The 25,393-nt window shown below is 38.0% G+C and overlaps 1 protein-coding gene across 1 annotated transcript in view; it reads left to right on the top strand.

Annotated features, from left to right (window-relative positions):
• The window catches only part of LUZP4 (leucine zipper protein 4), an 83,136-nt gene extending 58,037 nt beyond the window's left edge, over positions 1-25,099 (top strand). The window contains exons 3-4 of the mRNA XM_065916892.1: positions 11,115-11,262; positions 24,614-25,099. Coding sequence (XP_065772964.1) covers positions 11,115-11,262; positions 24,614-25,099 — 634 coding nt within the window. The remainder of the gene's footprint in view (positions 1-11,114; positions 11,263-24,613) is intronic.
• The last annotated feature ends 294 nt before the right edge of the window (positions 25,100-25,393 follow it).

Raw genomic sequence — 25,393 nt, 5'->3', positions numbered from 1 at the left:
CAGGGTCAAGCAGGATTCTAGGAAAATATCTCCCCTGCCATATTTCTAAGAATATCTCTCTTTGGATTCCTCCTTCTTCTCAACTGGACCTCATTTCCCTGGTTACCTGGGGAGGTCTTTCATAACTGATCATTGAGTGAGAATACTTGGGCTCTGGGATTGTGCTTGTGTTTGGAAGAGGATGCGTAGAAGAAAGCGAGGCTGTGGAGGTCTCTGTACTCAGTGTTCCCAATGGGTCTGAGGTGGATAGGGACTTCTTGTTTTCCTTTTCCTTTTTTCCTGACATGACCTTAGTATAATCTTTTATTTCTTCATGCTTGCATTATTGTTGATCCTTCTGTCTACTGCAAAATAATTCATCTTCCTTTTTATAGTCTCACTTTATTCTGCAATTTATTGTGAATCACAAATTGATTCGTCCCCAAACCAGTAATTTAATAATCTCCCTCTTCTGCTCTTTGAAGATTCTCCATTGCTTACAGCAGTTGTTTGCAATCTTGGCTAAACATCAGAGTTACTCGGAGGACTTTTTTGGAAAATCACAAATATTTGAAACTCACTATGGCCCTACCAAGTCATAATCTTGGATAGGAGCTCTGTATTTTAAAAGAAGTCTCTCCAGGTGATTCTGATGCTCAGTCAGGGTAAAGAACCACTGACCTATAAGATAAAATTTAAAAATCTTAGCTTGACTGTTGGGACCAGCCCCACAACGAACTGACTTGAGGGAGTGGTGCCGCAGAAGAGTAAGGAAAAATAAGACTCAGATAAAGTGGGGATCAGGAAGTTTATGCCATTCACAGGCAAAAGCTCAGGTCCTAATCTTTGCATGCTTTTTTATTGTTAGCATCTACTTCCTTGTACTTCCTTGTCCTCTATAGATATCTGTTCTTTACAATCTCAGATCAGGGATAAAGATATACAATGCACAGTCCTAAATGTCAAACCTTTAGGCCTTTCATGACTTTGTTTAGCCCTTCGGCTAGTGACACCCTTTCTCAGCAACTCCCTCAAGGCTCTGGTTATGGGAACAGTCACTAATGGTTTTCCCTCAGTCACATCAGTACTTCAACATCTTGTTTTCAGGATGTCTTTCCACTATGTACTTTTTACTGCCCCCAACCCTTCGCCTGGGGGTGATGAGAAAGTCATTCTTATTTTTCAAAGAAGCCCTGTGTATTGCATATTCCCTACACTGGACTTTCAAAACCCTTCATGTTCGGGAGAGTTGTGTTCTAATCCCAGTTCTGGCAATAGTTAACCTTGGGTATATCACTTGGCCCTCTCTGGGCCTCAATTTTCTCATTTGTAAAACAAGGGATTGGTACTTTCCTACTTAATGTTTCCATTCTAGATTTGGGGTGATTCTAGGCTTCTTTCTACCTTTATATTTTATCTAGTGGTACATTTTAGTCTTATTTCACGAAAGCTGATTTAGGAGGCCATTTAAATTAAACAAATGTGTGAACAATTATTTTAAAGGCAAAAATATACCAGTGACACCCCTTTCATCTTTTAGACAGAGTTTCATTTACCTGTGTTACAGACTGTAGGGACAGATTTCTGCTGACTGTTGTGTAGCTTGTTTTTCTGCACTCTATTTTGGTGTCCTTATATCTTCCCTTTCACAAGTTATCCCTTTCTACAATTGATGTGAAATTCAATTTTAGGATAAATATAACAAATATGGAAAAATACCAAAGAGAAAATTGAATTTTCTATTAGTCAAATGAATTTTATATAGCAACTGTGGGTGTAGTCATTAAACCTGAACCCATATTACGGGACTGCTGATGTTTTAAAGAGAAGCCAGTACTATCACTTATGAGTCTAAATTAGGTGAAAGCAGTGATCATTTTAAAGAAAATTTAAATGTCAACACTAGAACAAAATCTTTTTTAGTCTAGAGCAGTGAATGACCTTAGAGTATGGCTAAATAAGTGAGAAAATAATCTATTTTCTGACTCAGAGAGTCTCCTTATTTTAGATTTGGATGTATACCAGAGCATATTTCTACCTTCTCTCTTCTAGAACAATTATTGTGAATCAAAATATCTTGATGCTGTTGGCCAGGTAGCAGGTATGAAACTTTTACTGATTTGTTGAATGTGAACTTTGACAATCTCTATAAAACCTATTTGGGAATGACATTTTTATGAGAATCTCATCTTGTATGAAATGTACCACGTTTTGCTGTCTGTAATACTACCACTATTCACTACTCTTTCTCTGATGTTTGTTCATTCATATTATTAGGGAGTTATATTATATTTGGATTGAGTCAAACTGAGATGGGGAAATGCTTCCATCCAATAATATATTCATTCAAAAGGAAAAGATTTGAAAAGTCTTATGGGATTAATGTGTCACTGTCAGGGTGACACTGAAACTAAAGTCTTTATAATGTTATGTGTAAGTTGAACTAATGGAGAAGGATTTGATTTTAGGGAAGGAGGACTCTAGGCATTTGTGGAGCATTCTATATATTCCACTCATGAGTTTAAAAGGATTGTGTGACTTGCAGGGTAGTTTGATTCAAAGTTCAAATGGCTTAAGTTCTTTTGGGCAAATAAAGCCACAGATAGGATTTAAAGCCATGCTATAGTTTTCCTGTATAGCACTGTCGTTCAGAACAAGCCTGATAACAGTTGCATACCAAATCTTAGACTGACCGAATCAAGGGGACAGGGCAAAGTGGGAGCTTGAAAACTGGGTTAAAGGTTGCTATTACACTAATTTAATGCTAAACTTGATTTTGTGCAATTAATTACAATAGATTTGAAAGGAAAATGCTATTTTAGTAGGAACACCACATTCAAATGAATGGTCACTAGCTTCGTTGCTGCTGTTTTAATTCTCTGGATAGCTGAGCTTTTGAAGGAGGAAGTGTAGTATAGTGGCAAGGATCTTGGCCTTAGAAGCTGTCCCAGCTTGTTAACCTATTAATTTGCTGCCCTCAAGTAAGTCATATAATCTTCCTGAGCCTGTTTTCTTCTTCTTCTTCTTCTTTTTTTTTTTGTTTGCTATGCTGCCCATAGCCTGTGGGATTTTAGTTCTCCAACCAGGGACTGAATCCAGGCCCTTAGCAGTGAGAGCATGGAGTCCTAACCACTGGACCACTAGGAAACCTCTGTTTTCTTCTTTAAAAATGAGGATAATCTCTACTGGCCTCTAAGGGTGAAGGTACAGTACCTAGTATATATCAGACACTTAATAAATGTTTGTTCGTGTGTTATCTTATTTACTGAGAGTTTCATATGTGCCAAGTACTGTGTCAAGAGCTTTTATGTGGAAATACTCTGTAAACTTTAAAGTATTATTCAGTTTAAAGGTGTTATTTATTTTTTTTACATTAAAATTTTTTTTGGCTGTGTTGCATAGACTGCTAGATCTCAGTTCCCCAACTAGGGATAAACCCAGATCACGGCAGTGAAAGCCCAGAATCCTAAGCACTAGGCCACCAGGGAACTCCCTTAAAGGTGTTATTATTAATCTTCATGGTTTATTCATTCAGCCATCCATGTCATGAAACATTAAATAAATATTTCTCAAGTGTAGCTACAGGTCTACATGAGCCTTGAGAAATTGTCTCTTTTTTTTCTAATCCTTATATGATTCTAAAATAGAACTTGACATAACGTTTGGTCACTCTGAGGACAGGAAAAGTTTAAAGTCGCTGCAAGTTGTGTTTGAGTGCCATAAGGCAGAGCACACCTTAATGTGAAAGCACTTACTTCATTGTAAAAGATACCGGCTCTTCATTTTCTCCTCTCTGGAAATTTTGCTTTTCTATATGGGAAGTCACCCGTTTTATTGGGTCCCTGTAGACTGGATACTGGTTGTTTCAGAGTTGATGAGGGAGAAGTGCTGGAGATTCAAACAATCTTCTATGGCGTCCTGTAAGATGTTCTGATAGTGCACTCCCTTTTATAGTTGACCCTTGAACAACACGAATTTGAACTATGTGAGTCTATTTTGTTGACTGGGAAAAAAAGCACAACTTAAAAGTTGAGAATTATATTTAATTTGTCAGACTTTCTGAGGACTTAAGTCCTGAAGACAGCCTCTCAGATAGCTCTGTGGGACTGCTCCAAAGAGGTAAGGGAGGAGACAGGATATATAGAAAAACCAGGTAGCCAGAACTTCAAAAGATAACTATTAGTCTGAGTGAACCACACATCTCAAGTTAATGAACTTAGTGCTTTTCTATGTGTGCATGCGTGCTCTGTCACTTCAGTTGTGTCTGACTCTGTGTGACCCCATGGACTGTAGCCTGCCAGGCTCCTCTGTCCATGGAATTCTCCAGGCAAGAGTACTGGAGTGGGTTGCCATTCCTTTCTTCAGGGGATCTTCCCAACCCAGGGGTCAAAACCATGTGTCTCTGCATTGGCAGGCTGGTTCTTTACTAGCGCCACCTGGGAAGCCCATTTCTGTGTGTGTAAAGATGCAACAGTCAGGATTCATTGAAATCATTTCTTTGATATGCATCTTAACTATCTAGGGCCAGTATCCTATGCTTTTTCTATCCTGGATTCCCTCAGGGTATATGGGTGGGGGCTACAGTAGCTGATGGCTTGGTGACAGCAACATCCTTTGTTTACTGATAGGGCTAGCAACATTCTCTGTTCATACCTTATACCTGGATTTGTTTTAATAGTAAATACCATAGTCTACACCATCTCTGGTTGATTGAATCCACAGGCCCGGAACTGTAAATACAAAGGAACCATGGATACTGAGAAACCATGTACAGGAAGAGATGGCTATAAATTTTATGCAGATTTTCAACTGCAAGGACAGTCAGGACTCCAACCCTTATGTTGTTGAAGGGTCAACTGTATTGTAATGAGAAAAAGGTCTACAGAAATTCGTGCAGATTTTAAATGTAAATTACAGGAGAAATAGCAGAGGAAAAATTAAGAAAAGGGAATACATAAAAAATACAAGGAACAAAATTAACGATTGTCTGCAGGAGATGTTACAGCCAATGGCTGCTGAGAGGCATAAAGAACAAATGCTTAAAATAGGATTGTCAAGAAATGATACTCAATTGATTATTGGGTTTTACTTTGATTTTTACTTTTGAAGATGTCAATCATTTCAAAGAAAATTAGAATCAGATTTTTGGAGACCTTAGGTAGGATTAATACTAAGCAGAATGATAAAGGAGTGGTTAATCTTTGGTGTCCAACTGTTTCCTCTGTGCACCCTTCTCGGCTCCCCCTCTTTCTGCTAGTTTTTCTGTTGTTTTTTAGTCGTTAACTCATGTCTGACTCTTTTAGACCTCGTGGACTGTTGCCTACCAGGGATTTCCCAGGCAAGATTACTGGAGTGGGTTGTCATTTCCTTCTCCAGGGGATCTTCCCTATCTGGGGTTCAAGCCTGCATCTCCTGCATTGGCAGACAGATTCTTTACCACTGAGCCACCTGGGAAACCCCAGTTTCTCTAGGTCCTTCCAAATGCCTAGCTTGTGCTTATTTCTGAGGATATCTTGAACTAAGTAAGCTTTCATCTACTGATAGAACATCCAACCTTTAGAGCTTTCCATCCCAGATTGTTAGGAGAGATATTTTAGAGTAGGTTGTACCTGTCTCTCATCCTTCAAATAACGCCATGTAAATGCTCTTCACATGAGTACATAAGAATACGCCTGACTGATCTTGGTGAGGCAGCAGTGAGTGGTGGCATGAAGCAATATCTTAATTCCCTGCCCAGGAATTGAAACTGGGTAGCCTGGATGTGGGGTTGCAAAGAGTCGGACATGACTGAACGATTGAGCTGAACTGAACTGAACTGAGCCTGGATGAAAACCAGGAATCCTAGCCACCAGACCAGTTAGGGCTAGAGGCTAGAAGCTATTTTCCTCTGGCTCTCCCCAGTGAAAAATGCATCTCTCATAGAAGTAAAAATTGTAAATGCAGGTACAAAGTTTGTTATTAGAGACATAGCACAACAACAAGTGGGAGAGCACACAGAGAAGCAGTTTGTTTAGTTAAGATAAAAGCAAGGGAGAGATGCATACCTGGGGAGAAAGAGTGTGGGTGCCCCCCTAGTGACGAGGAGCACATTAAAGAGGTGGTTAAGTCACTTTTATAGGACAGTTCTTCTGGTCTTTGTCTTCCTTCTGCCAACTGTCCTGCTTCCCCCCCCACCCCACTAATTTGTTTCAGGATCTTTACCCTAGGTGTGCACACCTTTCAGCCAAGATGGGTCTTGATATAAAGGGATCTGGGAGAAGCAAGGCTCATTAGGGTCTGGCATCATCCCCTGACTTTTGAACCCCCAAAGAGCCTTTCTGTACATGTGCAATTTTTCCCCCGCCACAAGGAAGAAAAATATATGGCCTCTTGATACTTTACTCACAATTTAGCCCTTCTCTATTCCTACCATGCCTATTGTCTTAAGGTATCCACAGGAGACAAAGTCTGGCTAATTTACCCTGTATCTGTTGTTACTTACATTTTGGAGGACAAACAGGAGGCTGATTGTAAATGCCTAACCTGGAGCCCACGTATCTCCTGTCTCAGGAAATGCAAACAGAAGGCTAGTGGTAATTATCCAGCCTGAAGTCCACATTTTTCCTGCCACAAGATATGTAAGCAGGTGATCAGTTGTAAATGCTTAGCCTGGGGCCCATTTGTCTTCTACTTCATGACTGCAAACTAAAGTTTGAATGCCTTCTCAGTTCAGTTCAGTTCAGTTCAGTCGTTCAGTCGTGTCCAACTCTTTGCGACCCCATGAACTGCAGAATGCCAGGCCTCCCTCTCCATCACCAACTCCCAGAGTTTACTCAAACTCATGTCCATCGAGTCGGTGATGTCATCCAGTCTTCTCATCCTCTGTCATCCCCTTCTCCTCCTGCCCCCAATCTCTCCCAGCATCAGGGTCTCTTCCAATGAGTCAACTCTTCGCATGAAGTGGCCAAAGTATCAGAGTTTCAGCTTCAGCATCAGTCCTTCCAGTGAACACCCAGGACTGATCTCCTTTAGGATGGACTGGTTGGATCTCCTTGCAGTCTAAGGGACTCTCAAGAGTCTTCTCCAACACCACAGTTCAAAAGCATCAATTCTTCAGGGCTCAGCTTTCTTCACAGTCTGACTCTCACATCCATACATGACCACTGGGAAAACCATAGCCTTGACTAGACGGACCTTTGTTGGCAAAGCAATGTCTCTGCTTTTTATTTTATTATTTTTTAATTTTCCAAATTATTTTTATTAGTTGGAGGCTAATTACTTTGCAATATTGTAGTGGTTTTTGCCATACATTGACATGAATCAGCCATGGATTTACATGTGTTCCCCATCCTGAATCCCCCTCCCACCTCCCTCCCCATCTCATCCCTCTGGGTCATCCCAATCGCCAGCCCAGGTTGGATGCATGTCTCTGCTTTTTAATATGCTATCTAGGTTGGTCATAACTTTCCTTCCAAGGAGTAAGCATCTTTTAATTTTATGGCTGCAATTCCCATCTGCAGTGATTTTGGAACCCAAAAAAATAAAGTCTGACACTGCTTCCACTGTTTCCCCATCTGTTTCCCATGAAATGATGGAACCAGATGCCATGATCTTAGTTTTCTGAATGTTGAGCTTTAAGCAACTTTTTCACTCTCCTCTTTCACTTTCATCAAGAGGCTTTTTAGTTCCTTTACACTTTCTGCCATAAGGGTGATGTCATCTGCATATCTGAGGTTATTGATATTTCTCCCGACAATCTTGATTCCAGCTTGTGCTTCTTCTAGCCCAGCGTTTCTCATGATATACTCTGCATATAAGTTAAATTAGCAGGGTGACAATATACAGCCTTGTCGTACTCCTTTTTCTATTGGGAACCAGTCTGTTGTTCCATGTCCAGTTCTAACTGTTGCTTCCTGACCTGTATATAGGTTTCTCAAGAGGCAGGTCAGGTGGTCTGGTATTCCCATCTCTTTCAGAATTTTCCACAGTTTCGTGTGATCCACACAGTCAAAGGCTTTGGCATAGTCAATAAAGCAGAAATAGATGTTTTTCTGGAACTCTCTTGCTTTTTCGATGATCCAGCGGATGTTGGCAATTTGATCTCTGGTCCCTCTGCCTTTTCTAAAACCAGCTTGAATATCTGGAAGTTCACGGTTCACATATTGCTGAAGCCTGGCTTGGAGAATTTTAAGCACTCTTTTACTAGCGTGTCAGATGAGTGCAACTGTGCTCAAACTATGAGCATTCTTTGGGATTGCCTTTCTTTGGGATTGGAGTGAAAACTGACCTTTTCCAGTCCTGTGGCCACTGCTGAGTTTTCCAAGTTTGCTGGCATATTGAGTGCATCACTTTCCCAGCATCATCTTTCAGGATTTGAAATAGCTCAACTAGAATTCCATCACCTCCACTAGCTTTGTTCATAGTGATGCTTTCTAAGGCCCACCTGACTTCACATTCCAGGATGTCTGGTTCTCGGTGAGTGGTCACACCATCGTGATTATCTGGGTCTTGAAGATCTTTTTTGTACAGTTCTGTGTATTCTGAATGCCTTCTACTACTACACTAATCTTGGTTCCTGACTTTGGTATCTCCTATCAGTGTCCATTGCCCTTGTTTCCTCTCTTACTTTATAAGAAAATAAATGCAACTAATTATTTAGGTGTTACATATAGTCTTACATAAGTGTCATCTTACATATAGAGATGATGCTATTGCTGCATGTTTCCCTGAAACTAAAATAACTTAGTAAAATCATATATCTAAATGATTTCCCCCTTAAGCTACTTTATGGTGAGAGTATTTTTTTTTCATAAATGAGGTTACTATAAATCTGTCTAACAGGAACTTTTCTCTTTTCCAGGAAACAAATCCTAAAATATCTGCATTCTTTGATCTTTGTTATGGTTTTATAAGTGCATTGTTATTATAGTGTTATTTTTCAGGGCTACCCTTTTTAAAAAGTATTCTGAAATATAATGAGGTAACAATATAGATTATGCTCTTGAGACACATTACTGTGATTCAGCTTTTTCCATTGTCTTTATTTTTTTCTGTATTTTCAAATACAGGTAACATTATAATCCTTAGAAAGATAGGAGATACAAGCACTGAAGAAGAAAAGAATGGGACACAGAAAGAGCAAAAAAATAGCTCATTTTCAAGAGAGCAATCAAATGCTCATAAGCATCACCAGCAGAAAGGTAAATTTTACAGAAAAATCACACATGGTAAAAAAAAAGTCTGAAATATTTCTGAGTAACTGGATAAGCAAATTCACAAACTTGGAATGTGTTGTAAAATTGCATGTTGCTTGTCTATCTAGTTGCTATATGTTGCTAGTCTAATCTTTCTTGGAAATGCATGCCTACAGGATGGTATAACTTCATGCCATGACAAATGAAAAAAAAATTATATGAATTACTTCCTTAAGGGAGAGCAGGATAAGAATGAGAAATATTTTGTACTTGTTGACAAGCCTGTCTGAATGGTCCAATTTTACTTTAAGGAGGCAATACAGGAGGCTTAAGAGCATGGTTAATAACCTGAGCATCATGGTATCTACATTTTGAAAAAATAAATGCTGTAGGCAATGAGAGCACAGAACAAAAACAGCCCTTTGTATCCATAATTACGTTGGTCAGTGCAATGTAAGCATTTTAATATGAATGTGTTAGGCATTGCCATAGTAGAGAAGTCTTTGCAACCATTAAGAATCTCCATAGTCTAGTGCACAGGTTGGAACCATCTTGACATTGTACATACTCTGAGCCCCTTCCAGCTGCCTACCCAGCTTCATTATAGTCCTTGTTTAAATCCTTCAGTGGCTTAGCAGGTTCTGACAAAAGGAGGGATGGTGGTTATTATAGGGGCAAAGCTGCTAAGAGTGGTGGGAGGGCAACAATCTCATGTTTCCAACTAAACATAAAATAGATCTTTGTGAGCCTTTTGGATATCTATATTATTTGATCATTCCTTAAGCTGTCTTTACACCCAAATCAAAGCAATGATTGAGGCAAATATTCACAGGATTAATACAAAACAGATAGCTTTGTTCCATCTCTCTTTTTTCTATTAGAATATCCTTTTTAATAAAAGAGTTTATTGATTTTTGGCTGTTCTGGGTCTTTGTTGCTGTTCTTGGACTTTCTCTATTTGTGGCAAGTGAGGGCAACTCTCTAGTTGTGGTGCCTGGGCATCTCATTGCTCTAGCTTCTGTTTGTTGTGGAGCATGGGCTCTAGGACACACAGGTTTTAGTAGTTGCCACATTTGGGCTCAGTAGTTATGGCACACAGGCTTAGTTGTCTGGCAGCATGTGGAATCTTCCCAAACCAGGGATTGAACCCATATCCCCTGCATTGGAAGGCAGATTCTTAACCATTGGACCACCAGAGAACTCCTCTGTTAAAGTATTCTTTCAATTAATTTCAAATAACATGTCCCAACTTTGGTGGCATATGAAACCAAATTTCAGGTACTGTATACAGAGAAGACTGCTGTATTAAGATACACATAGAAACAATATGGTAAAGACTGTTCTAGAGTTCACTGAGACTCTCAGATGATATCATACTAATGAAATATCAAAAGCTTTGCATATATGGGTGTATAGCTTTAAGACAATACGATCGCAGGTAGTTCTTTCTGAAAGATATGTTGAATTTACTGACTGAAAATACAGAAAATAATTCTTTTTTGAAGGACATTCAGGAAACAATGTTGAAGAAAGAAATGACAAAAAAACAAACAAGGTTGAGGAAATAAATGACAAAGAAACAAACAATATCGAGAAAAGAAATGACAAAAAACCAAGCAACATTGAGAAAAGAAATGACAAAGAAACAAACAACATCAAGAAAAGAAATGACAAAAAACCAAACAACATTGAGGAAAGAAATGACAAGGAAACAAACAATATCAAGAAAAGAAATGACAAAAAACCAAACAACGTTGAGGAAAGAAATGACAAAGAAACAAACAAAATCAAGAAAAGAAATGACAAAAAACCAAACAACGTTGAGGAAAGAAATGACAAAGAAACAAACAATATCGAGAAAAGAAATGACAAAAAACCAAACAACGTTGAGGAAAGAAATGACAAAGAAACAAACAACATTGAGAAAAGAAATGACAAAAAACCAAACAACGTTGAGGAAAGAAATGACAAAGAAACAAACAACATCAAGAAAAGAAATGACAAAAAGCCAAACAACGTTGAGGAAAGAAAGGATGAAAAACCAAACCAAGAACCTTTTGGATTGAAGTTTGGACAAAGCCCTTTAATCAAGCAACCTTTAATGAAGCAGGTAAATACATATTAAGAATTAACCAATATAAAGGCCCTAAATTTAATGTATTCCTTAATATTAAGAATTATTTTAAATTCTACTAAAAGTGGGGATTGTATTTTAATATTCCCCCATGCAGTCTTGACCATAATTTAAATTCAATATTTGCTAATTGATTTTTCCTCTGTAACTATTTCCTTTCATTCAAAATGTTTTGCTATTTTCAATCACTGCTAGAAATTTTGAATTTATAAAATGCCAAAATCAATGATTGGTTTCATTATTGTCTTCTATAATCATTCTCATTTTTGTCCTCATATAATAAGAGTCTTTGATCTTAAGTTTTAGTATAAAAACAATTTTAGTAGATGTGTAAATGAATTGTAAAACTAGAAGTGAGGTGACATAGTGCATGACATAAACTCTAGAACCAACAGATAGTGCTTACTGTAACTGTACATCTTATGGTAGCAAATTTATCACCTCTAAACTTGTATAGATGAGCCAGTCACTGGACAGGAATTTGAGAGGTGTTCATATCCAGATTTCATAAGCTGACACTGATGCTATGGTTTCAACTTGGTCTATAAAGTGTTATGTGGTCATTTAGTTAAAAATGGTGGTCCTGGGAGCTTAAATCGTTTTTGCTAAATTATATAAATGAAAATTTGGGGGGAGGAGAACATGTTGCATTTTCAAATATTTAGAGGATTCATTTAGCAAGTATTAAATATCTTTAAAATTTATTTATTTTTAATTGAAGGATAATTGCTTTACAATATTATGTTGGTTTCTGCGTTACATCAACATGAATCAGCCATAGGTATACATATGTCCTCTCCCTCTTGAACCTCCTTCTCACCTTCCACCCCATCCCACCCCTCTAGGTTGTCACAGAGCACTAATTTGAGCTCCCTGAGTCATAGAGCAAATTTCCACTGGCTGTTTTACATTTGGCAGTGTATATGTTTCCATGCTACTCTCTTCATGTGTCCTACCCTCTCCATCCCCCTGTGTCCACAAGCCTGTTCTGTATGTCTGCATCTCCTTTGCTGCCCTGCAAATAGATTCATCAGTATCATCTTTCTAGATTCCATATATATATGTGTTAATATACAATATTTGTTTTTCTTTTTCTGACTTACTTCACTCTATATAATAGGCTCTATTTCATCCACCTCATTAGAACAGACTCAAATTTGTTCTTTTTTATGGCTGAGTAATATTCCATTGTATATATATACCACAGCTTCTTTATCCATTCACCTGTCTATGGACAGCTAAGTTGCTTCCATTCCCTGAAAGTGAAAGTTGCTCAGTTGTGTCCGACTCTTTGTGAACCCATGGACTATAAAATCCATGGAATTCTCTAGGCCAGAATATTGGAATGGATAGCCAGTCTTTCCCTTCTTCAGGGGATCTTCCCAACCCAGGGATTGAACCCAGGTCTCCCACATTGCAGGCAGATTCTTTACCAGTTGAACCACAAGGGAAATCTCCATGCCCTAGCTATTGTAAATAGTGCTTCAATGAACATTGGGGTGCATGTGTCTTTTTCAGTTATGGTTTTAACCTCACACTGGTGAATGACAATCACCAAAAAATCTACAAACAGTAAATGCTGGAGAGGGTGTGGAGAAAAGAGAACCCTCTTGCACTGTTTGTGTGAATGTAAATTGATACAGCTACTATGGAGAAGAGTATGAAAGTGAAAGTGAAAGTTGCTCAGTCGTGTCTGACTCTTAGGAACCCTGTGGACTCTGCAGTCCATGGAATTCTCCAGGCCAGAATACTGGAGTGGGTAGCCTTTCCCTTCTCCAGGGGATCTTCCCAACCCAGGGATTGAACTCAGGTCTCCCACATTGCAGGCAGATTCTTTACCAGCTGAGCCACAAGGGAAGCCCAAGAACACTGGAGTGGGTAGCCTATCCCTTCTCCAGCAGATCTTCCCCACCCAGTAATTGAACCTGGTCTCCTATACTGCAGGCAGATTCTTTACCAACTGAGCTATCAGGGAAGTCTGGAGAAGAGTATGGAGATGCCTTAAAAAACTAGGAATAAAACTACCGTATGACACAGCAATCCCTCTACTGTGCATGTACCCTGAGCAACTTTTAATTAAATGTCTATTCTAGACACTATACAAGGTATCAGAATAACCCTGCTTCAAACATTATATGTGGTGGTAGGAAAGAAGGATAAGAAAGAAATTTAATGCCAGGCAGTTAGCAGTACATGTTCTAATAGAGTATAAGCTATATATTGTGGGGATGCAACAATCCATTTTAATTAGGCAGACTTATGGAAGTTTGATGGAGGAGATGACATTTAATCTATAAGGTGAGAAGGATTTTGATAAAGTTTGGAAAGATGAGATTATAGTCTGAAATGCATAAATGAACTAAGAATATTGTAAAATAGTATTTTCAAATTGAAGTCATCTATTTCTCATACTTTTGAGACTTTTGAGACTGTCATAGCAGGACTCACTGGAAAAAATTACTTTGCAATAAAGAACTATATTAAAATTTAAGCAAAATTATTCTATTAATAAATTGAGTAACAATTATAGTTCTCAATCATACTTTGAAATCCCAATAAGCCAGTTTTGTATTTCACAAGATTTAATCTTAATATTGGTAAAACACAATTGTACTTATTCAGCACAATTCTTTTGGATAGTTTCTGTTGTTTATAAGGAAAATTTCTGTTGTTTTTGCTTGTTTCTGTTGTTTTCTAAAGGTTAAAATCTGTGCTATCCAATTTGATGAAATTATAATTTTTATATAAGCATTTGTAAAAAGACTACAAGTTCCTTTTGAAAGGTACTTGGGGGCATGTGCATCTTTAGGAGATAGATCTCTATCCTTCCTGCTGGCCCACTGGGTTCCCAATACTAGTCACTTAGAAAATGTACATGTACATTTCAGTTAAAAAATGTAATAAACATAAATCTCCTTATTTATGTTTTATAGTAGAAACTCTGGAGAGTGACTGTGACTTTATGCTTTAGAAAAACAACAGATTAATCATATTTTTTATTTTACTGAAGTTTTATTGAATATTATTCTTTATGCCAATACCTCCTCTGCCTTTTAATAATTGTTTTCAGGTTCTGGTAGTTATACTAAAAAGCCACAATGTCAGATCTAGGGCTTTTTTTTTTTTTTTTTTTTTGGCCTGGCAGTACTTGCTAGTGAAAAGCTTTATTTCTTAGCATGGTCTATATGACTTTGTCCACTTATATTTTTGTAGTATCATAGAAATTTGTCAAAGGTTTCATTATTTCCATTTGACTGATTCACTCCATTGCCTTTTTTATTTAAAAAAGTGAAAAGGTAGGAAGACTTGAGTTATTGTCAGGTCAATTTACTAACAGTATTAAGCCTACATTATGTTTTCTTTAGAGCTACCTATCCCTTCACTTGCCTTTCTTGCTAGAATTAAGTGTTAGTTTATATGGAAGAGTTTATTACATTTTTTAACTGAAATATAGTTGATTTACAATACTGTGTTAGTTGGTAGTTTCCTTTTAATGATCCTGAACAGATGGAGAATAAATAGTATGATTTTGAACACTATCCTATGGTTCTAAGGATTTGTGCAACAAAAGATTATTAACTATTCTGTCTCACAGCTATATAGTCACAGAATCTGTTGTTTTTTAGCTAAAACATAGATCCAGAAAATGATAGGTAGAGCATTAACTTGCAATATATTCAGATCCACAAAACAACTGATTTCCCATATTTAAAACACTTTATTAAAGTTTTATATGCATAATATTCTTTATGCCAATGACATGAAACCTTAGAGATTTCTACATATTAGCTCAAAAAACTAGTTAGTCTTTAAAAGTAGGAGCAGTGGAATTAAAAAAAAAAAAAGGAGTTACCCATATAAATGGCCTTGATGAAATATCATTATGATGTTTTTATTTTAAATTAATTTATTTGTTTTAATTGGAAGCTAATTGCTTTACAATATTGTGGTGGTTTTGCCATACATTGACATGAATCAGCCATGGGTGCACATATGCTCCCCCCCCATCCTGAACACCCCTCCCCACCCCATCCCTCTGGGTTGTCCCAGAGCACTAGCTTTGAGTGCCCTGTTTCATGCATTGAACTTTCACTGGGCATCTATTTTGCATATGGTATTATACATGTTTCAGTGTTATTCTCTCAAATAATCCTACCCTTGGCTTCTCCCACATAGTTCAAAAGTCTGTTCTTTACATATGTGTCTCTTTTGCTGTCTTGCATATAGGTTCACTATTACCATCTTTCTAAATTCCATACATATGCATTAATATATTGCATTGGTGTTTCTTTCTCTGACTTACTTCACTCTGTATAATAGGTTCCAGTTTCATCCACCTCATTAGAACTGACTCAGATGTGTTCTTTTTTTTAATAGCTGAGTAATATACCACTGTGTCTATGTACCACAACTTCCTTATCCATTTGTCTGCCAGTGGACGTTCAGGTTGCTTCCATGTCCTGGCTATTGTAAACAGTGCTGCATTGAACATTGGGGTACATGTATCTCTTTCAATTCTGGTTTCCTCAATGTGTGTTCCCAGCAGTGGGGTTGCTGGGTTGTATAGCAGTTCTATTTCCAGTTTTTTAAGGAATCTCCATGCTGTTCTCCATAGTGGGTGTACTAGTTTGCATTCCCACCAACAGTGTAAGAGGGTTCCTTTTTCTCTGCACCTTCTCCAGCATTTATTGTTTGTAGACTTTTTGATGACAGTCATTCTGACTGATGTAAGATGGTACCTCACTGTGGTTTTGATTTGATTTTCTCTGATAATAAGTGATGTTGAGCATCTTCATGTGTTTGTTAGCTATCTGTAGGTCTTCTTTGGAGAAATGTCTGTTTAGTTCTTTGGCCCACTTTTTTATTTTTTATTTTTTTACTATTCTGTTATTGAGCTGTATGAGTTGCTTGTATATATTGGGAATTAATTCTTTGTCAGTTGTTTCATTTGGTATTAGCTTCTCCCATTCTGAAGGCTGCCTTTTCACCTTGCTTATAGTTTCCTTCACTGTGAAAAAGCTTTTAGAGTTTAATTAGGTCCCACTTGTTTATTTTTGTTTTTATTCCCATTACTCTGGGAGGTGGGTCATATAGGATCTTGCTATGATTTATGTCAGAGAGTGTTCTGACTATGCTTTCCACTAAGAGTTTTATAGTTTCTGGTCTTACATTTAGATCCTCAATCCACCTTGAGTTTATTTTTGTGTATGGTGTTAGAAAGTGTTCTAGATTCATTGTTTTACAGATGGTTGACCAGTTTTCCCAGTACCACTTGTTAAAGAGATTCTCTTTTCTCCATTGTGTATGTTTGCCTCCTTTGTCAAAGATAAGGTATCCGTAGGTGCAAGGATTTATTCTGGGTTTTCTATTTTGTTCTATTGATCTATAATTCTGTCTTTGTGCCAGTACCATACTATCTTGATGACTGTAGCTTTGTAGTATAGTCTGAAGTCAGGCAGGTTGATTCTGCCAGTTCCATACTTCTTTCTCAAAATTGTTCTGTCTATTCGAGATTCTTTGTGTTTCCATACAAATTGTGAAATCATTTGTTCTAGGTCTGTGAAAAACACTTTTGGTAGTTTGATAAGGATTGTGTTGAATCTATAGATTGCTTTGGGGGTAGTATACTCATTTTCACTATATTGATTCTTCCAATCTATGAACATGGTATATTTCTCCATCTATTTGTGTTATCTTTAATTTCTTTCATCAGTCTTTTATCGTTTTCTATATATAGGTCTTTTGTTTCTTTAGGTAAATTTATTCCTAAGTATTTTTTTCTTTTCATTGCAGTGGTGAATGGAACAGTTTCTTTAATTTCCCTTTCTGTTTTCTCACTGTTCAGTTCAGTTCAGTCTCTCAGTCATGTCTGACTCTTTGTGACCCCATGAATTGCAGCATGCCAGGCCTCCCTGTCCATCACAAACTCCAGGAGTTTACTCAAACTCATGTCCATCGAGTCGGTGATACCATCCAGTCATCTCATCCTTTGTCATCCCTTTCTCCTCCTGCCCCCAATCCCTCCCAGCATCAGGATCTTTTCCAATGAGTCAACTCTTCGCATGATGTGGCCAAAATATTGGAGTTTCAGCTTCAGCATCAGTCCTTCCAATCATCCAGGACTGATCTCCTTTAGGATGGACTGGTTGGATCTCCTTGCAGTCCAAGGGACTCTCAAGAGTCTTCTCCAACACCACAGTTCAAAAGCATCAATTTTTCGGCACTCAGCTTTCTTCACAGTCCAACTCTCACATCCATACATGACCACTGGAAAAACCATAGCATTGACTAGACGGACCTTTGTTGGCAACATAATGTCTCTGCTTTTTAATATGCTATCTAGGTTTTTCATAACTTTCCTTCCAAGGAACAAGCGTCTTTTAACTTCATAGTTGCAATCACCATCTGCAGTAATTTTGCAGCCCAAAAAAGTAAAGTCCGATACCATTTCCACTGTTTCCCCATCTATTTCCCAGGACGTGATAGAACCAGATGCCATGATCTTAGTTTTTTGAATGTTGAGCTTTAAGCAACTTTTTCACTCTCCTCTTTCACTTTCATCAAGAGGCTTTTTAGTTCCTCTTCACTTTCTGCCATAAGGGTGGTGTCATCTGCATATCTGAGATTATTGATATTTCTCCCGACAATCTTGATTCCAGCTTGTGCTTCTTCCAGCCCAGCGTTTCTCATGAGATAATCTGCATATAAGTTAAATAAGCAGGGTGACAATATACAGCCTTGTCATACTCCTTTTTCTATTGGGAATCAATCTGTTGTTCCACGTCCAGTTCTAACTGTTGCTTCCTGACCTGTATATAGGTTTCTCAAGAGGCAGGTCAGGTGGTCTGGTATTCCCATCTCTTTCAGAATTTTCCACAGTTTCGTGTGATCCACACAGTCAAAGGCTTTGGCATAGTCAATAAAGCAGAAATAGATGTTTTTCTGGAACTCTCTTGCTTTTTCGATGATCCAGCGGATGTTGGCAATTTGATCTCTGGTCCCTCTGCCTTTTCTAAAACCAGCTTGAATATCTGGAAGTTCACAGTTCACGTATTGCTGAAGCCTGGCTTGGAGAATTTTAAGCACTCTTTTACTAGTGTGTCAGATGAGTGCAACTGTGCGGTAGTTTGAGCATTCTTTGGGATTGGAATGAAAACTGACCTTTTCCAGTCCTGTGGCTACTGCTGAGTTTTCAAAATTTGCTGGCATATTGAGTTCATCACTTTCACAGCATCATCTTTCAGGATTTGAAATAGCTCAACTGGAATTCCATCACCTCCACTAGCTTTGTTCATAGTGATGCTTTCTAAGGCCCACCTGACTTCACATTCCAGGATGTCTGGTTCTAGGTGAGTCATCACACCATCATGATTATCTGGGTTGTGAAGATCTTCTTTGTATAGTCCTTCTGTTTGTTTTCTTACCACCTCTTCCTCTTCTTAATATCTTCTGCTTCTGTTAGGTCCATACCATTTCTGTCCTTTATCAAACCCATCTTTGCATGAAATGTTCCCTTGGTGTCTCTAATTTTCTTGAAGAGATGTCTAGTCTTTGTTGTTTTTGGAAAACACTCTGTTGTTTTCCTCTATTTCTTTGCATTGATCGCTGAGGAAGGCTTTCTTATCTCTCCTTACTATTTTTTGGAACTCTGGATTCAAATGGGAATATCTTTCCTTTTCTCCTTTGCTTTTTGATTCTCTTCTTTTCACAGATATTTATAAGGCCTCCTCAGACAACCATTTTGCCTTTTTGTATTTCTTTTCCATGGGTATGGTTGTGATCTCTGTCTCCTGAACAGTGTCACAAACCTCCATCCATAGTTCATCAGGCACTCTATCAGATATAGTCCCTTAAATCTATTTCTCACTTCCACTGTATAGTCATAAGGGATTTGATTTAGATATTACTTGAATGGTCTAGTGGTTTTCCCTACTTTCTTCAATTTAAGTCTGAATTTCACAATAACGTGTTCATGATTTGAGCCACAGTCAGCTCCCAGTCTTGTTTTTGCTGACTGTATAGAGCTTCTCCATCTTTGGCTGCAAAGAATATAATCAATCTGATTTCAGTGTTGACGATCTGGTGATGTTCATGTGTAGAGTCTTCTCTTGTGTTGTTGGAAGAGGGTGTTTGCTATGACCAGTGTGTTCTCTTGGCAAAACTCTGTTAGCCTTTGCCCTGCTTCATTCTTTTCTCCAAGGCCAAATTTGCCTGTTACTCCAGGTGTGTCTTGACTTCCTACTTTTGCATTCCAGTCCCCCATAATGAAAAGGACATCTTTTTTGGGTGTTAGTTCTAAAAGGTCTTATAGGTCTTCATAGAACCGTTCAACTTCAGCTTCTTCAGTGTTACTTGTTGGGGCATAGGCTTGGATTACCGTGATATTGAATGGCTTGCCTTGGAACCTAACAGATCTGTCATTTTTGAGATTGCATCCAAGTACTGCATTTCAGACTCTTTTGTTGACCATGATGGCTACTCCATTTCTTCTAAGAGATTCCTGCCGACAGTAGTAGATATAATGGTCATCTGATTTAAATTCACCCATTCCAGTCCATTTTAGTTCACTGATTCCTAGAATGTCGGCATTCACTCTTGCCCTCTCCTGTTTTACCACTTCCAGTTTGCCTTGATTTATGAACCTAGCCTCCCAGGTTCCTATTCAATATTGCTCTTTACAGCTTTGAACTTTGCTTCTATTACCAGTCACATCCACACCTGGGTTTTGTTTTGGCATTGGCTCCATCCCTTCATTCTTTCTGGATTTATTTCTCCACTGATCTCCAGTAGCATATTGGGCACCTACCTACCTGGGGAGTTCCTCTTTCAGTATCCTATCATTTTGCCTTTTCACACTGTTCTTGGGGTTCTCAAGGCAAGAATACTGAAGTGCTTTGCCATTCCCTTCTCCAGTGGACCACATTCTGTCACACCTCTCCACCATGACCTGTCCGTCTTGGGTGACCGCACACAGCAAGGCTTAGTTTCATTGAGTTAGACAAGACTGTGGTCCATGTGATCAGATTGGCTAGTTTTCTGTGATTATGGTTTCAGTGTGTCTACCCTTTGATGCCCTCTCGCAACACCTACTGTCTTACTTGGGTTTCTCTTACCTGGACGTGGGGTATCTCTTCACGGCTGTTCCAGCAAAGCGCAGCCGCTGCTCCTGTTAGTGTATAGGAATGCAAGGGATTTCTGTGTGTTAATTTTATATCCTGCAACCTTACTCTTTTCACTGATAAGCTCCAGAAACTTTCTGGTTGAGTCTTCAGGGTTTTCTATGTAGAGGATCATGTCATCTTCAAATGTGAGAGTTATGCTTCTTCTTTTCCAATCTAGATTCCTTATATTTCTTTTTCTTCTCTGATTGCTGTGGCTAGGGCTTCCAAAACTACGTTGAATAGTAGTGGCGAGAGTGAGCACCCTTGTCTTGTTCCTAGTTTTAGAGGAAATGCTTTCAATTTTTTGCCATTGAGGATAATGTTTGTTGGGGATTCTTTGTATATAGCTTTTATTATGTTGAGGTATGTTCCCTCTATGCTTGCTTTCTGGAGAGTTTTTTTTTTTTTTTTAATCGCAATTGGGTATTGAATTTTGTCAAAGGTTTTCTCTGCATCTATTGAGATAATCATATGGTTTTTAACCTTTCAGTTTGTTAATATGGTGTATCACACTGTTTGATTTGCAAATATTGAAGAATCTTTGCATCCCTGGGATAAAGCCCAGTTGGTCATGATGTATCTTTTTAATATGTTGTTGGATTCTGTTTGCTAGAATTTTGTTGAGGAGTTTTGCATCTATGTTCACCAGGGATATTGGCCTTTAGTTTTCTTTTTTTGTGGCATATTTTTCTGGTTTTGGCAGCACAGTGATGGTGGCCTCATAGAATGAGCTTGGAAGTTTACCTCCTTCTGCAATTTTCTGGAAGACTTTGAGTAGGTTAGGTGTTAGCTCTTCTCTACATTTTTGGTAGAATTCACCTGTGAAGCCAGTTGGTCCTGGGCTTTTATTTGTTCCAAGATTTTTTATTACAGTTTCGATTTCCCTGCTTGTGATGGGTCTTTTAAGATTTTCTATTTATTCCTGGTTAAGTTTTGGAAAGTTATACTTTTCTAAGAATTTGTCCATTTCTTCCAAGTTGTCCATTTTATTGGCATATAATTGCTCATAGTATGCTGTTACTTTTGTATTTCTGTGTTGTCTGTTGTGATTTCTCCATTTTCATTTCTAATTTTATTGATTTGATTCTTCTCCCTTTTTTCTTGATGAGTCTGGCTAATGGTTTGTCGATTTTATTTACCTTCTCAAAGAACCAGGTTGTTAAAAAAAAAAAAAAAAAAGAAAAAGAACCAGGTTGTAGTTTTGTTGATTTTTGATGTAGTCTCCTTTATTTCTTTTTTCACTTATTTCTGCTCTGATTTTTATGATTTCTTTCCTTCTACTACCTTTGGGGTTCTTCTTTTCTTTTTCTATTTGCTTTAGGTGTAAAGTTGGGTTGTTTATTTGATGTTTCTCTTGCTTCTTGAGGTAGGCTTGTATTGCTATGAATCTCCCTCTTAGCACTGCTTTTACCAAATCCCATAGGTTTTGCATTGTCATGTTTTCATTTTCATTTGTTTCTATGCATATTTTGATTTCCTTTTTGATTTCTTCCATCATCTGTTATTTAGAAGTGTGTTGTTTAGCCTCCATGTGTTTGTATTTTTAATAGATTTTTTTCTGTATTTGACATGTAACCTTATCATATTGTGTTCAGAGAGATGCTTGAAAGGATTTCAATTTTTTTTCTTTAAATTTACCAAGGCTAGATTTATGGCCGAGGATATGATCTATCCTAGAGAATGTTCCATGTGCACTTGAGAAAAAGGTGAACTAAAATCCATTGTTTTATGGTGAAATATCCTATAGATATCAATTAGGTCTAACTGGTACATTGTTTCATTTAAACCTTGTGTTTCCTTGCTAATTTTCTGTTTGGTTGATCTGTCTATAGTTGTTAGTGGGGTATTAAAATCTCCCACTATTATTGTATTACTGTTAATTTCCCCTTTCATACTTGCTAGCATTTGCCTTATATATTGAGGTGTTCCTTTGTTGGGTGCATATATATTTATAATTGTTATATCTTCTTCTTGGATTTATCCTTTGATCATTATGTGGTGTCCTTCTTTGTCTCTTATCACAGTGTTTATTCAAAGTCTCTTTTATCTGATATGAGTATTGCTTCTCCTGCTCTCTTTTGGTCTCTATTTGCATGTAATATCTTTTTCCAGTCCTTCACTTTCAGTCTGTATGTGTCCCTAGGTTTGAGGTGGGTTTCTTGTAGACAGCATATATAGGGGTCTTGTTTTTGTGTCCATTCAGCCAGTCTTTGTCTTTTGGTTGGCACATTTAACCCATTCACATTTAAGGTAATTATTGATAAGTATGATCCTGCTATCATTTATTTGTTGTTTTGGGTTTATTTTTATAAGCCTTGTCTGTGTTTCCTGTCTAGAAATGATCCTTTAGCATTTGTTGAAGAGCTGGTTTGGTGGTGCTGAATTCTCAGTTGTCTGTAAAGCATTTGATTTCTTCTTCATTATCTGAATGAGATCCTTGTTGGGTAGTGTAATCTTGGTTGTAGGTTTTTCTCTTTCATCACTTTAAGTATGTCTTGCCATTCCCTTCTGGCCTGAAGAGTTTCTATTGAAAGATCAGCTGTTATCCTTATGGGAATCCCCTTGTGTGTTATTTGTTGCTTTTCCCTTGCTGCTTTTAATATTTGCTCTTTTTGTTTTATCTTGTTAGTTTGATTACTATGTGTCTTGGGGTGTTTCACCTTGGGTTTATCCTGTTTGGGACTCTCTGTATTTGTTGGACTTGGGTGGCTATTTCCTTCCCCATTTTAGGGAAGTTTTTGACTATTATCTCCTCAAGTATTTGTTCACGGTTTTTTTTTTTTTTTTTCTTCTCTTCTTCTTCTGATACTCCTATGATTCGAATGTTGCAGAATTTAACATTGTCCCAGAGGTCTCTGGGGTTGCCCTCATTTCTTTTAATTCTTTTTTCTTTTTTCATCTCTGCTTCATTTATTTCCACCATTCTATCTTCCACCACACTTATCCTCTCTTATTCCTCAGTTATTCTACTTGTTCCCTCCAGAGTGCTTTTCATCTCAGTTATTGCATTGTTCATTATTCATTGACTCTTCTTTATTTCTTCTAGGTCCTTGTTAAACATTTCTTGCATTTTCTCAATGCCAGTGTCTAGTCTATTTATCTGTAACTCCATTTTGTTTTCAAGATTTTGGATCATCTTTATTATCATTATTCTGGATTCTTTCTCAGGTAGACTCCCTGTCTCCTCCTCTTTTGTTTGGTTTGGTTGATTTTTATCATGTTCCTTCACCAGCTGAATATTTCTCTGCCTTTTAATTTCTTCTAGCTTGTTGTGTTTGGGGTGCCCTTTCTGCAGGCTGGAAGTTTGTGGTTCCTTTTAATTGTGGAGCCTATTCCTTGTGGGTGGGGTTGGACTGGTGGCTTGTTAAGGTTTACTGGTCGGGGGAGTGTGAGTCTGTCTTCTGGTTGGTGGAGCTGGATCTATTCTCTCTGGAGTTCAGTGAAGTGTCTGGTAGTGAGTTTTGGGGTGTCTATGGGTTTGGCATGGTTTTGAGCAGCCCATCTTTTAATGTTCAGGATTATGTTCCTGTTTTGCTGGAGAATTGGCATGGTATGTCTTGCACAGGAACTTGTTGTCTCCTGGGTGGAGCTTGATTTCAGTGTAGATATGGAGACCTTTGGGTGAACTCTAATATTAGATTTCCCTGGAGTCAGAAGTTCTATGATGTTCTGAAGTTTTGGAATTAAGCCTACTGCCTCTGGCTTTTTGTCCTTCTCTTAAAGTAGCCTCATGTCTTCTCCATCCATACAGCACAGAAGATAAAACCTCTAGGTTAATGGTGAAACAATTCTCCACAGTCCTGAACACCCAGAGAGATTCACAGAGTTATGTAGAGAAGAGAAGGAGGAAGGAGATAGAGGTGACATGGAGGAGAAAAGGGACAGTCGAAACAGGAGAGAGCAATTAAGCCAGTAATCAAATCCCTCTTTTTGAAGAGATTGGGCTGCCTCTCTGGGTGCCTGGTGTCCTCCACCAGCATTCAGAAGTTGTTTTGTGGAAGCTGCTCAACATTCAAATGATCTTTGGATGAATTTGTGGGGGAGAAAGTGGTCTCCCTATCGTATTCCTCCTCCATCTTGGGACAGCCCCCGAAATATCATTATGATTTAATGAGCTCAGTGGAGTATATGTTTTATTCATTTTTCAAAATTGCGGTTCTTTTCAGGACAAGTGCAATGACAAGTCTAAGGCCCAAGCAAAGATGAATCAAAGCCATTCAGAGGGGTACCGACATCGATCAGAAGGATTTCAACGACAATCAGAAGAAAATCGACACTATTCAGAGAGATCTCGAGGCCAAGTAAAGAGATCTCGTGGTCGAGAAGAGAGATCTCATGGCCATAGAGAAAGATCTCGTAGCCAATCATGGAGATATCATGATCAAAGAGAGATGCCTCGTGGCCAAGTAGAGAGATCTTGTTACTATACAGAAAGATCTTATGGCCAATCAGAGAGATCTCATTACCACTCCGAGAGATTCCATGTTCATGCAAAGAGATCTCATGACCATTCAAAGAGATCCAATGTCCTATCAAAGATATCTTATGGCCAAATAGGGAGATTTCATGGTCAATCAGAGAGATTTCGTGACCAATCTGGGCGATATCAAAGATACTCACCAGCAGAAACTGAGTCTGAATTTGACAGGTAAAAAAATAATGAATACTTAACTATTAATTTATTGAGTAATGTGGAAAAGTAAAGGGATGCTTTATATATGTATATTTTAGTGGCTTAATATGTATTTTTGAAACGCACATTGAATTGGGACAAAGATATTAATACAATAGAGGTGATATATACATGGCATCAATATTCTTTCAACTTGCTGATGCCCTCTAGCTATCACCCAGTTTCCTGGAAGAGCCCGAGTGTACTCAGTCTTTCCCCACAATAAAAATATATTGACTTAGTGTCCCATTCCCTTTAAACTTTCCAACCTGCT

This window comes from Muntiacus reevesi, chromosome X, assembly GCF_963930625.1.
Source record: "Muntiacus reevesi chromosome X, mMunRee1.1, whole genome shotgun sequence".
NCBI lineage: Eukaryota > Metazoa > Chordata > Mammalia > Artiodactyla > Cervidae > Muntiacus > Muntiacus reevesi.
Note: the sequence above shows the minus strand (reverse complement) of the source record. Positions and strands in the feature narration are given on the sequence as shown.